Here is an 18,177-nt window from a genome sequence, read left to right on the forward strand (position 1 = left end):
GTGGATGTCATATTCAAGCAAGCTGGCCACAAAGATGGAATCTGAGGCCACCAACCGAGTAATAATAGAGGGGTTCAAACTTCTATATAAACCCAAGTGCTGGAGAGAAGAAGATAATCAGAAAAACACAACCCATTTTTCACACACCACTTCCTCTCTCTAGAAATAATTATCTTTGTATTTTTTTAAATTTTTAGTTTTCGTTTAAAGTTGTAGTTTCCTTTTATTTTATGTACACAAGTATTAGCTACTATGAGTAGCTAAACAAGTTAGTCTCCTCCCTTGGGGAGATATTATGAAATAAAATTAATATTTTATAATTCCTCTTTTAAAAGCTTTGTCTTGTTCCAACTCTCCGGTTTAGTAGAAAATTTTTCTTTCATTTTCCAACAAAATATTTTACGTCGGCACTTAGTGAAGGAGGAAGGTTGCAACCATCCCTTGCGAGCGCGTGGTTGGACGGAGCCTTGGGGGCAGACGGTCCGTAAAACGCAACAAGTACTGACTCCTGAAGAAGACCAGTCGACTAAAGGTATAATGTTGGTTTATGTTAAGTTTAATTTTTGAAGTGTTACGGAAGCATGTTGGACCCTTTTTAAAAAATTGCATTATAATTTTGGGTAATTTTGCCTTAAATGGTAGCATGTTGGGGTTCCTTGTTGATGCTTTGTTTAAGGTGGGGTCTTTTTTATAATTTGTCTAAATGTTGGGTAGATTTGTAATTTTCATGAAGAAGAATGTGGGGAGATTGGACAACCTTGAAAGTATTTGATATTTTGTGGATTTTCTAAAGATGGTGGGGAATTTGGATTTTCTTCAAAGTTGGTGATATTCTATGCAATTATCGCTAAAATAAACCATAAACTTCAAAATTAAACAATTATATTTGGATATGTATATTTTTATTATTAAATATGTTTTATATTTATAATAATGTAATTATTTTTCACAACCCCAATTTGAAAATCTTAAATCCGCCACTGCCGACTATATGTGTATTGTAATTTGTTTGGATATTGATCAATTGTATTTGTTTGGATATTTGATCTAGTTTGTAATTATGTATACGAGTAATTGGGAAAGCTAATCATTTTTTTCTATACGAGTAATTGGGACAGCTAATCATTTAAAAAAAATTAGTAGTGTGAGTATGCTAAAGCGAAATAAAATTTTTGTAGTATAATTAAATTTATCTTCCTTACGCTGATTTTTTTTTTTGACATGTTTGATGAGGAAAATGTCATTTAAAATAAAATAAATTCATTTAATAATTCTCTACTCTAGGTGCACGTAATATTCATCTGATTATTTTTCTCTTTAAAACTCTTTAGTCAATAATTTATATATATATCTCACATTTTCGTGTCTTAAACAAAGTAAAATATTTGAGTAATGATTATACATTTCATTCCTATGATAGACTTCTATGTTTTCTTTTTCTTTTTTCTTTTTTTTTGAGAAAACTTCTATGTTTGTTTAATTTAGCTAATTAAAGTTTGTAGCTAGCTTGAGGTCCACTTAATTTGCAAGAGAAATACAGTAATTAGTTAGTCTTATTCCAAAAACAAAATTACGGAGATGCGGCTTAATTATGATGATTCGAGTAAAATAAGAATATAACCTAGGATTAGCCACATGGCCTCTTTGTTTATGAATGGAGTATTCTTCTTGGCGAAGAAAATAACGTGGAAATTAAATTATGGTAATTTAGATATGATATACATAGTCTAAACAACTTAAAGCACATTGAACTTTAGAGTGCTAAAATAACCATTTCAAATTTTTAATTCTCGAATAAGCATGCATTATAATGTTTGTTACTTTTATATATTATAAGGAATCAAGGGAAAACATGTATTGTCAGGGGCGGAGCTAGGGGTGGGGCAGGGGGGTCACTGGGCCCCCCTGGGATTTTAAAAAATATTAGGATATTTTTGTAATTTTATATTAAAAATAAAAAATATATAATTTTATCTACATCATTATCTTGTTGAGCTATTTTATACTGTAATTGATATGTAAACTTTAGAGTTAAGACTTTTAGAATAAGTAAAAACATAATTAATTTATGCACATCATGTTTGGATTGGATTCTAGAGATTTTTTTTTTTTTGAATTTGATATTGAAAGTTACTTTGCCTTACAAAGTTTCATGGGATTTTGGAAAATAAAATCACAAACTATTTTAAGTTTGCAATTTTAACGTCTTTTGAGTGTGGCGAATTAAATCACTATTTTTTTCAAGTTTTGCAATTTTGTCCCCCTGTTTTTTTCGATCGCTAGAGTATTGAATTGGAGCTTACATGATTAGTAAAAACGACGATGTTTTTGTGAGACTTAAACGACGTCGTTTCGTACCATTTCAATTAAAAATTTCTCCAAATTAGAGACTGTATCATGTATTTGCATAGGCCATTCGATATGAGCGGAAGAGAGCTAACTCGATATGAACGTGAGTGGTCTCGTAATGAACTCAGTATGTGTAGCTAAGCCTCATACCCAAAGAGGAAAGTCCAATCCCTCCCTGAATATAGATAGAAGTTGAGCCAGAAAAAAGGGTGGCTTGCCGGATAGATCAAAATTCAACCGGATAAGCTCACCACATGTTCTCTGGGGCCTGCCGCCACTAAATCACCCTACCTTTCTAACTCTTCGTCTTAAGAAATATATAATATTCAATATTTAGTAATTTTATTATAAAATACATTGTAACATGAATATGAGCTTGAAAATCTATTAAAATGTGTTTTTTGTAATTTAAATAATATTATAATTCTGTTATTGTGATTATCATTTTTTTTAATTTAATTTTATTTTTATTTTTTAATTTAATTATTAATTTTCTTTTAAAAAAAATTTTGGGCCCCCCTGAATCGAAAGTCTGGCTCCGCCCCTGTGTATTGTTTTATAGTTTCAAACCAATTACATACATACATGATACATCCTGATAACAGGGGATTGGAGAATTTTAGATTTTAATTAGGGGTTGTTCGGAACATATAGTATTAATTATTATTGATTAATGATTTTGATATAATTAAGTTTTTGAGTAATTGTACGTTAATAAATGATGAATTGAATATATGTATATATATATAACGCAGAGGAGCATAAGAAATCTTAATAATGAAGCCATTATTAACATAATCATTCGAAAATGAAAACTGCTTTAATGAAAAGAGAGGGGAAAAAGTGAGGGAAGCGCATAAATCTTTTTCTTAAACAGACTGCGTAAAAAGAAAAAGTAAGCAGTAGGAGCTATATATAAAAGGCCTGCAATCTGCATGGCAATGCAAGTCAACTACCACAATATGAACAAATTCAACTTCATCAGAGATGGAGCCAGCAAGCTTCCTCCTGGTTTCCGATTCCAACCCACTGATCAAGAGATCGTCTTCCAGTACTTGGCCCGTAAGATCTTCTCCTCTCCTCTCCCCGCCTCCGTCATCCCTGAACTCGACGTCTTCGCTTTCCACCCCTCCAACTTACCAGGTTTCCTACTTCTCACCAAACTTTTTTTCTTTTTTGTTTTGAATTTATTCTTCCAACTTATTGTGATTTTTAATTTCCGTGTTTAGGTGATTCGGAGAGGGATAGGTATTTCTTTGGCAGCAGGGAGGTGAATCATGGCAATGTGGGCAGAGGCAGCGGAGGTTTCTGGAAAGTGACCGGTTCGGACAAACGGATCGTTTGTTCGAAAAGGATGCCTATAGTTGGGATCAGGAGGACCCTAGTGTTCTACCAGGGGAAGCATCCGCGTGCTGTCCGAACCGACTGGTTCGTGCACGTCTACTGCATTGCCCTCTCACAGAATAACAGACTGTCTCAGGTGACTTGAATGTGATCTCATTTCTTGAATAACTGTTAAGATTCTTGAAACTTGGCATTTTAACTTGTATTGCTGCAGGGTGGCTTGAATCAAATAGGGAAATGGGTTTTGTGCCATGTGTTTTCCAAGAAAAGGGGTTTGAAAGATGAAGTGTGTAGGCAGCAGAGATACGATCGTTTTGCGACACCAGAGATGAGTGATGTGGATTCATGTTCGTCCTCTTCGTCGTCGTCTGCATCTGATTCAAGTGTTCTTAGTGAGGTCTCTTCAACTTCTGCTGATGACTGTGCGGCCAGCGCCCGTCCTTGATGTTTAATGTACTCATTAGAATTTATTTATATTCGTTGTATGCATCAAAATAAATAGATTTGCTCAAGCTATATGGTTGTACTGATTCGATTTGTGCTCAAATTAGTGAGACAACGAGCAAGAAAAATAAAAAGGATTGATTTCTGGCAACTTTAAGCTGGTTGAAAACAACCTTAAGTCAACTTGTATTCGTAAGTAGCTGCTGATACGCAATGTTTATGTTGAATTGAATCCGCCGCGCGCTTTTGCTTCGAAAGTTGATAGATTTTTGTGAAGGAAATAGTTAGATAGAGCGAGGTTGTATACGCAGCAAGCAAGGCATATGCTTCTCTTTCTTCTCTTGCTTTATGTAAAGAAAATCTCTTTTTAGAAGAACATGTGCACATGCATGCGCCTCTTGAACTAAATTTAATACTCAGAGAAAGTCTCTTACCTATAGAAATCAAAGGTATTTTCATTCTCTTTTTGCATTTCCCCAAGGGGGAGGGAGCCGAGCTTTAATTTTTGGATATATATATATATATATATATAGCAGAAAAAAATAGATTTATTTTTTTCTTTTCAAAAAAGAAGAAACTAATATATATATGCAGTAGTGGTAAGATGTAGTTGCTGGAGAAAATGAAAGAGTTAGGCTAAGATGCAAACACAAATTTTCGACATGCTTCTTGACTTGAAGCTTCACAACAAATGATACGCCCTACACTTGTGGAAGTATTCAGGATCATCGTCTTTATATTTCGTGACTCATCGAAAAATATTATTACTCTAATTAATAGCTTATATACTGGAACGGCCTCATAAAATATAAGGAATGAATATATAGAAACATGAATATTATAATGAATGGAGCCTAGTGACAAAAAAATAAGTTGAATGCAATTCCTGATGAACACCAAACCATCACCAAACATTGAGCATCATCGTATCACAATGCTGCTTCCATATCTCCTCTTATTTATGATCCATCTCTCCCCTAGTTGTTTAACCGCCCAAGAGGGCGAGTGGCGCCTCCTGCAGGAGAGCATCGGCATTTCCGCCATGCATATGCAGCTGCTCAAGAACAACAAAGTCGTCATCTTCGACCGCACCGATTTCGGACCCTCCAACCTCTCCCTCCCCGGCGGCAGGTGCCGCAACGATCCCAACGACAAGGTGCTCAAAACAGACTGCACCGCCCACTCCATTCTCTACGATGTGCGGATGAATGCCTTCCGCGCCTTGACCGTCCAGACCGACACCTGGTGCTCCTCCGGCTCAGTCCTCCCCAACGGCACCCTCGTCCAGACCGGTGGTTTCAACGACGGCGACCACGCCGTCCGCACTCTGGCCGCCTGCGCCGGCTCCACCTGCGACTGGGTTGAGTTCCCCCACGTGCTCACCGAGCGCCGCTGGTACGCCTCCAACCAGATACTCCCCGACGGCCGCATCATCATCGTGGGCGGCAGAGCGCAGTTCAACTACGAGTTCTACCCTGGGAATTCCGAATCAATTCGGTTAGATTTCCTCCGCGAAACAAAAGATGGATACGAGAACAATCTGTATCCGTTTCTGCACTTGCTCCCCGATGGGAACCTCTTCATCTTCGCCAACAGACAATCAATCATTTTCGACTACAAGCAAAACCGCGTGGTTAGGTATTTTCCCGCCATCGCCGGGGGAGATTCTAGAAACTACCCGAGCTCGGGGTCCTCCGTCCTGCTCCCCATCGACGAGAACAGCACCCCGGTAGCCGCGGAGGTCATGATCTGCGGCGGCTCGTCGCACAACGCGTTCCAGCTGGCCGAGAGGGGGACGTTCCTCCGCGCCGCCACCACCTGCGGCCGCCTCCGAGTCACCGACGACCAGCCAGTTTGGGAGATGGAGAAGATGCCGAGTGCGCGGGTGATGAGCGACATGCTGCTCCTCCCCACCGGCGACGTGATCATAATCAACGGCGCCGCATCGGGCGCCGCGGGGTGGGAATCGGCGAGGAATCCGGTTACTACTCCGCACATCTACAAACCTGACTCTCCTACCGGTAGAAGGTTCACGGTGGCCGCAGCCTCCCCACGGCCGCGGATGTACCACTCGACGGCGATCCTTCTCTCCGACGGCCGGGTGCTGGTTGGCGGCAGCAATCCTCATATATACTACAACTTCACCGGCGTGGATTTTCCCACGGATTTGAGCCTAGAGTCGTTCTCTCCGCCGTACCTGTCGGCGGAGTACGATCCGCTGAGGCCTCGGATCGTGAGAATGAGCGGCGCGGTGAGCTACAACAAGTCGTTCACGTTGAGCTTCAAAGTGGCGGAGTTCCTGGAGGCGAGCGCCGTGTCGGTTAGGATAATGGCGCCGCCGTTCAACACGCACTCGTTCTCGATGAATCAGAGGATGGTGGTGCTGAGGGGGATTGAGGTGTCGTGCATGGGGTCGGAGACGTATGCGATTGCGGCGTTGGGGCCGTCGGCGCTGGAGATCGCGCCGCCGGGGTATTACGTGTTGTTCATCGTGCACGCTCAAGTTCCGAGTTCCGGAATATGGATTCAGATTCGGTGATATGTGCATGGGATTTCAAAATACATTGTTTATGGCGGATGTATTCAACAGTTTAGTTGCCTCGAATGGGCTTCGGAGGTCGTGATTATAAATAGAAAATGTGAGATATATATAAATAAGTGACACGCGATACATACTTCACAAACAACGCATTCATTGAATATCAGATTTTTCAATTGTACACCAAAGCTACAGAGAAATGAGACAACAAATAATAGTATGATTTTTATTGTTGCTGCAATTCTTCTTGTTGTATCTTTTATGAAATAGAGAAAAAGGTCAAAAACACTCTTAGGGGGTGTATTAGTTCAAGATTTATGTAGATTTTAAAAGTCCGTGGATTTTAAAAGTCTATAGAATTCTCACGGATTCTTCATGATTTTGAATGAATTTTTGGTCGGATTTTTAATGAATTAGCAAGAATTTGGCGTGATATTTTCGGACTTGAAATCCACAAACTCAGCGAGCGTGGAAATTGAACGAGCGCTAGACCCACTTCCAACGACCGCTAGGGGCCTATGATCGCTGAATACCCAGCGACCGCTGGGTTCCAGCGAGCGCTGGGCTCGCTGGAGACCCAGCGAGTGTTATCTTCCAACAATCGTTAACTTCCCAAACTAATACAACTTGATATACAAGATAAGCTGGCTTAGTATATCATGCATGCATATAATAATTAGCCTAAGCCCTATTTCATGCTGGAACCCACAAACTTTATTATATCAACATATAATAATGTTTCTCAATTTGCTTCGCTTTGTTATGTCAGGATAAGCTCGCATAGTATATCATGCATGAATGTTTTAATTAACCTAAGCCCTATTTCAATAATTGTTGTCAACGAGCGCTAGGGTAGTCCAGCGGCCGCTGGCTTCTTCAGCCGCGTCCGCTGGCACCCAGCGAGCGTTGGAAACTCTCAAGATTTGAATTCTCGTAGTCCGAGGTCAGATTTGTTCATGTGTATTTTTTGAGTGAAATCCATGGAAATCAGTTCAATGTTAAAATCCGTAGATTTTTAAATACACCCAGATTTTCATAAACTTTTAAAAGTCTTGAACGAATACACCCAGATTTTTATAGACTTTTAAAAGTCTTGAACGAATACACCCAGATTTTCATAGACTTTTAAAAGTCTTGAACTAATACACCCAGACTTTAAAAGTCTGCAGAAATCTATAAAAGTCTTAGTGTTGTTGACACCAAAATTTCGAAAATAAGGAGTATAATTTTATGTTTTATAAAATTCGATTTTTTTTTTCCAATTTTTGTTCTCTAGGTGTGACGTTAGGCACTTGAGATTCAATGTGTCACACTTAGTGCTCGTGCGGTTCAAATAGAGGAATATAAAGGGAATAAAATCAAATAAATGAGTAGAATGGTAACAATAATCATTATTTATATTGAGTGTTTGGTTTAACAATGAAAATGAATCATTAGTAAGGAATTCCATTTCTTTTGTTTCTCCTCTATTTTGATGGATAACAAATTGGGTGATTGAGTTTCAAGTGAGGGTAATGATTAACTCATTACCCAAACCAAACAATAAGTAATTGATTCAACTAATTGAGTCCCTTTCCAACCTCTGAAAATACCCAACCAAACGTAGGCTTCATGTTTCATTTTATTTTATTTTTGTCTCATTTTCAATTTTTTTTTTTAGATTTTTGCATTTTTTTTCTTCAATTTCAATTTTTGTATGCTTTAATCTAATCTTATGATTATTAACTAGGCTTCATTTCATCCAATTAGGGTATATAATTATTTTTTATCATTTAATTTCGCTTTTAATTCATTATTAGGGATGATAAATTAAAAATTAGTATATCTAATTTAATTTTTAAAATTTTAATTTGTGTAAATAAAAGATAAGCATAATTCATAATATTATAATAAATTTTATTTTCGTAAAACATAGTATTAAAATAATAGATATAATAAATTGCAAACAGTAGTACACACAAAATTGTGGGACACTGAATTCCATCGGATTTTGAAATTTCATTGAAAAGATTTTTCGGGTATTAGATTCAGTGTACCACACTTTATGTCGACTTTGTGTCCCACATTTAATTTTATTTATTTTCTTATATATTTTTTCTTCAATTTCAACTTTGTATGCTTTAGTTTAATTTTATGATTATTAACTAGGGTTTATTCCATTAATTTAGGGTATATAATTATTTTTTATCATTTAATTTCACTTTTATTAGCTAATAATAGGTTGATAAATTCAAAGTCATGGTATATACTTTTTTAAAAATCTAATTTTTTAAAATAAAAATTAAATATAACTCATAGTATCATAATAAATTTTATTATTATAATTTTTTTTTAAATAATAGATATAAGCATGGGACACAGTGGCACACATAAAATTGTGGGACACTAAATCTCATCCCGCCTTTTCGGGGTCGCTACGATTTGATCTCTACGATACCCACTACGGATGTCGTGGAAGGCCAGGCTTCAATTGATAGATACACGTCGATACCGCTCTGCAACCCAGCTCACCGTCAAACGCCGACCAATCTTGGCCCGCATCAAGAGAAAGATTGAGATATAGAGAGAGAGAGAGAATGAAAATAATTAAGGGTTAATAGCCAAAAAATACACGAAGTTTCATTAAATTTGTGTTTTGCACATGACGTTCAAAAATAGTCCCAGAATACATGAACTATTAATTTTGTTGTAATTTGCACACGGCGAGAATTCCGGCCATAAAGTTGACCGGCAATGACATGGACTATACGCATGACATTTTTATTGTAGGTGACAATACGCGTGGCAATTTAATTGATTTGGCAATACACATGTCATTTTTATTAAAAAAATTAAAAAAAAAACAAAAAATCATCTCTCTCTCAAATTACAGCCGCATCCTCACCTTCCTCAAGCATTTCCACCACCGCCGGCCAGCTCTTCCACCAAAATCAAGCGTCGGACCTTAGGGGATTGTAGGGGATTTGAAGGTTTTGCAGATATGGCGGTGAATTGAAGGTGTGCGGTGCGGTGGAGGTGATGCTCGGTGTCTGGAAAAGGCAGCGGATCTGGGGCGCCATTCCTCATCGACGCCGCCACCTCCTCCCGTCTCACCTACTCCGTCTTCCTCCGCCAAGTCGCCTCTTTATCCTCCTCCCTCAACGCCGCCTTCATCCTCCTCCACCGCTAGGAGCTAGCGCCATGGCTGCAGATCCCCAAATCGCGGCCCTCGGCCTCCTGGATCTCCAAATCGCAGCCCTCGGCCTTCATCCTCTCCAACAACGCCGCCGTCTTCATCCTAGCGCCATGGCTGCAGATCCTCAAATCGCGGCCCTCGGCCTCCTAGATCCACAAATCGCGGCCCTCGCGAGTCTTTCCACCGCCAATACCAAACCCCCTCCGACCCCCCACCACACACCACGCAACAAAAACACCAAACCACCAGCTTCCTCTTCTTCCTCGCCGCCGCTGGCCGTCCAAGATCTGGGGATTTCACCCTTTTTACTCCCAGCCGCCACCTCTTGACCTCTCCAACCATACACACACCACGCAAAGAGAGGGAAGATGCGGCCGCCGGAAGGCAGGACGATGACTTCTTCCAAAGAGAGGGAAGAGCGGCGCCGGAAGGCAGGACGATGACTTCTCCCTTTTTTGAGCGAAAATTTGGAATTGAGATTGAGAGAGAACAAGGCTGTTCCCTTTTTTAAATTTTTTTTTATTAAAAAAACGCGTTAAGAAACGACGTCGTTTTACATGCCTGGCAGTTAGTCCACGTCTGCAATTTCCGGCTGCCACGTCAACTACGCTTAAGGTGATGGTCAACGCGTGTGCAAATTGCAACTAAATTAAAAAGTGATGTATTATGGGGCTAATTTTGAAGGTCATGTGCAATTTGCAAATTCGGTGATACTTGGTGTATTTTTTGGCTATTAACCCAATAATTAAATGTAACTTATCAAATAGCCAAGGCCCATCAACCGTGTGGAAATTTGGCGTATTTATTTGAACGATACTGCTAAGTAAGTTGCACAAAAGATAATATGTTATAAATATTTTTGAATTTGAGTGTCATGCCTAGGGTGTTTTTGGCCCTTGAATTCACACTTTGAAATTATTATTATTAACAATCCTAATGGGTCCGAGACTAGAAGAATACATCTCTTTCACCAAAAGTAGCATTATATATATAAAACAGACGAAGCATAAGGTAGGCCTAAGAAACAGGAAAAATCCGCAATTGAAGCAGATTCGGTTAGTTTGTCCATTTTGTGGGCGTGGGCGTGTGTGAGTGCATTTTGGCGTTTGCAGGTGGATGATGTGATGACGATGATGGGGTGCAAATTTTCCGAGGGAGCCGTGTTCCGGCGGATGAGGCTTCGGCCGCTCCTCCTCCAACAGGTTGCAGCCATGAGGGCATGCCGCCCTTCCAAAAAGAGCCTTCTTTTGGAACAAAAACCTTCCGTCACCAATTCCCACCTTGCACAACCTCAAGACAGAATGATCAGCGCCTGTCCCTCATCGCCCAGTTTCCGAATATTTTTCGAGGATGCTGCTACACATGCCCATCAACAACAAATTGGTAACATGATTACATATGAGTTTGGATCCAAATATTATTTATTCACAAATTTTGATATTACAAGAATTCATTGATTGTTGATAGGTAAAAATGAGGCACACGATGCCGCCCCGTCCAAGGTACATGTCTCCTCTTCAAAATATATATATGTTTGATTATTTTATTCTTTAGTACTAGCATTTTTTCAATCCTTACTACATATAGGTAGTACTTTGAATTGGATATGAATCAAAATATTTACATAACGAAACATCCATAAATGTAAATATTGAAGAGTGATAAATTTGGCTTATATAGCAGGAGAAAAGTGTGCAGAAGAAAGTGAAGAGAAAGATGAAGAGGCACATTAAAAGTGCGATGAGAAAGAGAAGAGAAGCAGTGAAGAAGCTAACCATGGAAGCGCACCACTACTTTTAATTAGCCTTGAGTACCTTTCTCTTTTCTTTTTTTTCTCTCCTTGTACATATATAGTGTACAATCTATTTTCTACTTCCAAACACGATTTAAGCTCTTTACTATGTACATACTATACAATTATTACTATGTTGGAATAAACTATTCCTAGTTGCACAGTCCACATCAAATTAACCCATCGGGGAAATTCTCTTCAATAATATTGAAATAACATTTGTACATTATTATTATTATTATTATTATATCTACGATTAGATTTTTCACGATTGATTTCCATACATAAATAATACTTCGAACAAAGGAAGTTTTCATGCTTGATTTTCATAGATAAATAATGTTTCCAACGATATTCCCTCTCATACTCTCATGTATATATGACTAATAAAACTCATCGATTGGTTTTCTTTCTAGTGTTTCTTTTTCCCCTATTTTTTCGTTTCTTTTGGATATCTTCAATCATATTATATGGAGTATATGTCAAGAGTCAGATGTTATGGTGATTTTACAAATTCGCCGTATATATAAAAGTGATAGTAATTGTTTTGATTAGAAGTAACAATTTTTATAAATAAGAGTGATAGTCATTAATGTGCGTGTATGTTATTTTAGTGCCAGCGTAATTAATGTTTGAGATAAAAAAAATTTAAAAAAAAAATAATAAAAAAAAAATTCAAATTTGAGTTCATCGTCATGTGATCTTTGAATTTACTTGGTCATTCTACGCTCAAAGAAAAAAAATGACTTGTTCATTCATCATAAAAAGAGTTACAATTATTATGAACAAAAACTATGTGTAACATAAAAGTGATAATTCTTATGATTAAAAGTGAAAGTTATAAAAACGTTTATAACAAATAGGTCCTTAACGCTATGATTTGTGCAACTAGGACAACAACATTTACAAATTGGGGAAGTAGGTCCTTAATGTTCACAAATTGGGGAAACAAGTCCCTCCGTCTAACAGCTGTGAATGTTAGGAAACGATCGAGTCCCTCCGTCTAACGGCTGTGAATGTTAGGGACCTAATTAATTTTCAATGTAAACGTTAGAGAGGTGTGTTTTTGTTACTTAATCATTCTTTTTCCTTTTTTAAAATTATTAATTTACGCTGTTTAATTCCACACACACACACACACACACATATATATATATATATATATAATATTACATAAATTAATTTGTTACTCTCTCTGTCCACGAAAAGTATGACATTTTTGCCATTTTGGGTGTCCACGAAAAATGTGGCACTTTCCATTTTAGGACATGACCCTACCACTTTTTCTTATCTTTTATCCTTACAAACACATAAAAAAATATCATCCTTAATTCAATCTCAACCACTCATTCTAAATTTTGGTGGGACCCTTTCTTCACTATATAAAAATCACCACCAATTTTCTTAAAACATGTGCCTACCAAAAGTGTCATACTTATGGTGGACGGAGGGAGTATAATATTATGTGTGATGAGGAGTATAATATTACAAAAAGAAATTTATTATGTGTGATGAGGAGTAATATATTCCTGTATCAACGTTGTCTTTCATTAAAATATTTATTTTATTATTATTATTAACACTGTAATCGCTCTTAGTCGTTAACTCGTTATGAATGAAAGCAGGGCAATGGAAATATTATCCGTGAAAGTAAACAAGTCCAACACCGACCACGTGGAAAATTAAATAAAGCGAAGACAAGGTCAGCGTTGACTAGAGAAGCCGGTGTCGGTCATAAAATGGCGTGAAGGGATGACAGTCAACAGAAAGAAGTAACGTTCGTCAACCCATTGCCTCCTCTGAAGTAAATCATAAGAAGCGGGCACTGATCAAGCAGTCTACAAGTAAAAGAAGAGAACGATGTTGATCTCACGTCCAAGGAAAACACCGACAAAAGCTGCAAGTTAGTTACTAATGAGATATCTAACAATGGTGATAGGAAAAGTAGTTGTTGCATTAGGAGTACGTCAATCATATAGGATTTACTATTTTAACCTCAATTGTATATCTCTTATATATATTTGGTTCTCTCCATTTGTAAAACCACGCTACCTGCATTTTCTCTCTTGAGTGTTCTTCAAGTTTTCAGGCAATTTCTCCGACTTAGGTATAATTTTACTAATATTTAATACATTTTATTTAAGTGTTCATCCGGTATTCACCAATGTGCATTTGTATCGAACTAAATATATCGAAGTTATATAATTTTCCTAACATATAATATAATTTTTCAAATCAAGATTTTGATTTAAATATGTCTAAAATATAAAGAGATTAAATTGAGAATTTAGAGACGTTGTATAGGATAGAAGATTAAATTACATTTTCATATTATTCCTACTATATATTTTTATATATGATCTTTAGTCGGTGATAGCCACTAAAAATTTGATGTGGTTAATATTTTTAAAAGTATATCAATTGAAAATGCACAAAAATTAGAACTTTAAGATAAATATAAATAGATGTAGGAGATGCTCGTAAGATCTCAAATAAAAGAGAGATTCTGAATTACTATTTTTGGTTGTCCCACTTCAAGTGTCATATTCCATTTCAAGAAACAATTAGGCACAATATTTGCTTGCCACATACTATATTTGATTAATAAATTAAGTGAGAATCTCTAGGGCCCATCATTTTTAACTTTACACAACACCACTTAATAATTTAATTAACCTCCTCTTAAATTACTGTACCCAAAAGAAACAAGATATTTGAAGTGGGACAGAGGGAGTATATAATCATTTATACATAAAGTTCTCTTGAATAATTGCACAAATTACGTTTAATTGTAATAATTTATTCATAAAATTATATAAAAAAATATAATACCATGAAATTAAGAAAGACATAAATTAAGAATTTAGAAAAAGGAAAAAGAATGCTTAAGTAACAAAACACATCCCTAACATTTACACTGAAAATCAAATAGGTCCCTAACGTTCATAAATTACAGCAAATAGGTCCCTAACGTTCATAAATTGCAACAAATAGGTCCCTAACATTCACATCCGTCAAATTGAGGGACTTATTTGCCCCCGCTTTATGAACGTTAAGAACTTATTTGGGCCAATTGGTAAACGTTAAGGACTTAATTGCACAAAACATAATGTTAAGGACCTATTTATTTTTTGCTATAATCGTTCTCATAAAAAAAGTGATAATGCTCATAATAAAAATAAGTGAGTAGGATCAAGATTGAATGCTAGATCGGGTATGGCCCATACGCACTAAAGTGGCCCTCTTTATAGTAATAACAAACCTCGTCTCAAAAGGAAGTACTCCCTCCGTCCCAATAGTGAAGATACAAAATTTTTCGACACAGATATTTAAGAGAGTTAGATTAGGGAGAAAAGTATATTAGCCCACATGTTTAATGCATATTAATTAAATTTATTTTGTTCCTACTTAATTAAGTCAACATTTTTCACTTTAACTTAAATTCAATTAATTAGATCTTCTAAAATTAGGACGGCGAACTTTAATTCAATTAACATTATGACTTTAACTTAAATTTAATTAATTAAGCTCTTCAATTAAATTAAATTAATTCAACTCTGCAATATTGCAAATTGAAACTTAAGTTGACAACCAAATTTTAGAGGTGGCAGAATGAAAAAATTCAAGCTAATTAAGGAGCACAAATTTAAAAAAATGCGGCAAACTTAAATTTCAAGCTAAAAATTTTGATTCAAATTTCCCACTAAAAATGGAGAACATTTGTCTGTAAATACAATCATAATTCTCATTAAAATTTACACACTTCTTTACAATAAAGGAACACAATGACTAGCAGAAAAGACCTCACAACACAAGAAATACATTCTATAATTCTATTTCTCCTTCAAAACAACAGTAATGGCATGCTAGCTTGAGGCACTCAAAAAATAGCCATGATGAAGTTCAACAGTTGTAGGAGCTCTATTGCTCGTTTGTGGACGTCTGCAAAAAAACAACAAGAATTAGGTCAGCACATCAACATGGAAAGCAAAAAAATTCAAAAGCCACGAAGAAAGAGAGTTCAAATCGATTTAGAGTTGATATCAAGTCTGAAATTGCACAAAAGAGGAACATTTAGAAGACTAGCAACAAGTATAGGCTGCAGCAAGAGCACAATGGGTAGATGGATCGCTCAAGGCCTGATCAAAGCTCATACAAGTATTATTAAACTCGATTTAACTGTCCCAAATAAGCTATTAAGGTTATGGTTCTCACTTGAGCAGATAGAGTTTGACAGAATCTGCATTGCATTAAAGTTCAAGAGTATGGACAACGCACTGTGTATACATGAAAAATGATTTTACATCACAAAGGTCAACCACAGATTCTACTTTACTCCACAAGAAGCAGAGCTACACATGACATGCAAGAGTAAGAAATTCATAACTAAAGTTATGTTTATGTATGCAGTGTGTAGGCCTTTCTTTTCCACAGATGTGAGTGTGTTTTTTTATGAAAAATAGGGATATTCCCTTTCACTGAAATGGTACCAACCAAGAGGTCAAGTAAAAATAGACAAGCTGTGACACTTGAGCAAAAACCAATACAGTCTATCACTAAAGAAGTTATCAAAGACCGTGTCATCACCAAGACAATGAATTATGTATGCATTGTAAAGCTAAGATGCTAGGGTTTCATACGTTGAATGTTATTTAAAACTTTTAGACATTCTAATTAATGTTTTTGTAATTTCAGTTTGTGTCAATTCAATACAGATTATACCAGCAATTAAGGCTAAATGACCTTCATTTGCAAGCAAAACTATATTGCTTCAACAAGATAATGCATGCCAAGCCTCATATAAAGGACAATGACCCAGACTTTAGGGCTACACAACAATAGATGGGTTTGACGTAAAGCTTGTGCATCAGCTACCAAACAACTCAGACACCAACATCAATGATTTGAGTTAGTTTAGGGCTATTCAAAGCTTACAAACATAATCAATTTGTACAAATGTGGATGATCTAGTTCATGCAATTGAGAATTCATTTAATGAACTCTCACCCAGTACTCTAAACAATGTATTCTCAAGTTTACAATGGTGGATGATGGAGATAATGAATGTGCGAAGACATAACTGCTACAAGCTCCCTCATATGAGGAAATGAGCTCTTATAAGACAAGAAATACTTCCAATCAGTTTGGAAGTGCCCGAGAAATTAATTGAATAATGCATTTCGTATCTCATTGAAAAATGGATTGTGGATGGCACTGAAAACCTCAAGCAACAATAAGGTCTTCAACAACTAACATTGGAAGGCAAGGAAGTCGCATTCAATCAACTTATGTTGATTGAAGATGCACCACGGCCTAGTAATGAGGTTTACAAAACTTTTGTATAGATTTTATAATAGGGCATCAAAGTGCATCTAGGACACAAAATATTTGTAAACTTTTTGTAATGTTATGAGTATAAAATCTAGGACACATCCCTTATAAACAAGTAGGGACACAACCCAAAGCAACAACAATTGCAACAAATATGATCTCAATAGAGTATGCACATATATGGATACAACCTCAAGCACAAGTAAGGACACAACCCTTACAAACAAGTAGGGACACAACCCAAAACAACAACAATTGTAGCAAGTATGCATCCACAAATAGGGTATGCATGAACACAAGTAGGGACACAACCTCAAACACAAGCAAACCCCATCAAACTCAAGGTCGAACCAATCTCATTTTCAAGGGAAAATAATCATAGATGCATTACATCAAATACAAAAACAATATGAGCATAATCCTATCATTTCATAAACCAAAGTCTATCTACCACATAGTACTCTCGCATAATCTTATCATTTCACAAGCCAAAACTATCTACCACATAGATCTTTCAAGCAAAAATAGATCAAAAAGCAAAAAGAAAGATCACACCTAAAACAGTGGATGAAGCAAGATCTTGAGCATCCTGCGCAAGCCATCAGACCTCTCGCACCATACATCGCTTCCAGACACCTCCCTTTCGCTCGGGAACAATTAATCCCACTTTTCATTGGACAAGATGAGGGATTCGTCAGTAGATAGGGAGTTCACAACAACATATGGGCGGCGAAAAATCGATGGATGGACCAGGGAGGGGACGAATTCCAAGCTCACGTCTCCTGGAATGACTTCCATCTCTGACGCACCGATGGAGCCCTCCTCGGTGTCCCCCTTCCTTCCGTCAAAACGAACGAAAAATAGAGCACCAACACCAACGAATCTAAAGGTAGAAAGTCCTCCGAATCGGGCGCAGATTTTTCACTCAAATAGGCATTCCAACCTAGTTCATAGTGACACAGTGAGTATTTGAGGGGGGAGGGGGGGAATTTAGAAGAGCCGACAGCATATTAGAATTTGAGTGAGGCGGTAGAGGATTAGGGTCCACAGAGGAGGGCGAAGTATGAGGAGATAGTTGCGCAAATGAGAGAGAGTAATGAATGAGAGTGAAATGTGATGCGTCTTCGACTTTTGGGCCATTTGGCCCTCTTTTTCTCTTTATTTGTGTCAGTTCAGGTCTGTCCAGGGGGAAAACAAAGTTGT

At 37.0% G+C, this 18,177-nt stretch overlaps 3 protein-coding genes and 1 long non-coding RNA gene across 5 annotated transcripts; 3 read left to right on the forward strand and 1 right to left on the reverse strand.

Annotated features, from left to right (window-relative positions):
• The first annotated feature begins 3,180 nt into the window (after positions 1-3,180).
• Positions 3,181-4,288, forward strand: LOC131020189 (NAC domain-containing protein 83-like). Its single transcript, XM_057948882.1, has 3 exons — positions 3,181-3,492; positions 3,579-3,829; positions 3,908-4,288. Exons 1-3 carry the CDS (start codon positions 3,285-3,287, stop codon positions 4,136-4,138), a joined length of 690 nt encoding a protein of 229 aa, XP_057804865.1. The 5' UTR covers positions 3,181-3,284; the 3' UTR covers positions 4,139-4,288.
• A 658-nt stretch (positions 4,289-4,946) lies between these two features.
• Positions 4,947-6,917, forward strand: LOC131020190 (aldehyde oxidase GLOX). The gene has a single exon (XM_057948883.1). It carries the CDS (start codon positions 5,015-5,017, stop codon positions 6,674-6,676), a length of 1,662 nt encoding a protein of 553 aa, XP_057804866.1. The 5' UTR covers positions 4,947-5,014; the 3' UTR covers positions 6,677-6,917.
• Positions 6,918-10,858: 3,941 nt separating this feature from the next.
• On the forward strand, positions 10,859-11,818 carry LOC131020192 (uncharacterized). 2 transcript variants are annotated; one of them, XM_057948884.1, is made up of 3 exons: positions 10,859-11,234; positions 11,319-11,353; positions 11,532-11,818. In XM_057948884.1, the coding sequence occupies exons 1-3, from the start codon at positions 10,976-10,978 to the stop codon at positions 11,649-11,651; spliced, it is 414 nt and encodes a 137-aa protein (XP_057804867.1). In that variant the 5' UTR covers positions 10,859-10,975; the 3' UTR covers positions 11,652-11,818. The 2 variants fall into 2 exon arrangements, with proteins under 2 accessions (XP_057804867.1, XP_057804868.1); XM_057948885.1 differs by having other exon boundaries at positions 11,535-11,818.
• Positions 11,819-15,313: 3,495 nt separating this feature from the next.
• LOC131020193 (uncharacterized) lies at positions 15,314-17,929 on the reverse strand. Its single transcript, XR_009100633.1, has 2 exons — positions 17,530-17,929; positions 15,314-15,585 (listed from the first exon to the last, which is right to left on the reverse strand). It is a non-coding gene; the product is annotated as an uncharacterized LOC131020193 (long non-coding RNA).
• Positions 17,930-18,177: the final 248 nt, after the last annotated feature.

Source organism: Salvia miltiorrhiza, chromosome 4, assembly GCF_028751815.1.
Source record: "Salvia miltiorrhiza cultivar Shanhuang (shh) chromosome 4, IMPLAD_Smil_shh, whole genome shotgun sequence".
NCBI lineage: Eukaryota > Viridiplantae > Streptophyta > Magnoliopsida > Lamiales > Lamiaceae > Salvia > Salvia miltiorrhiza.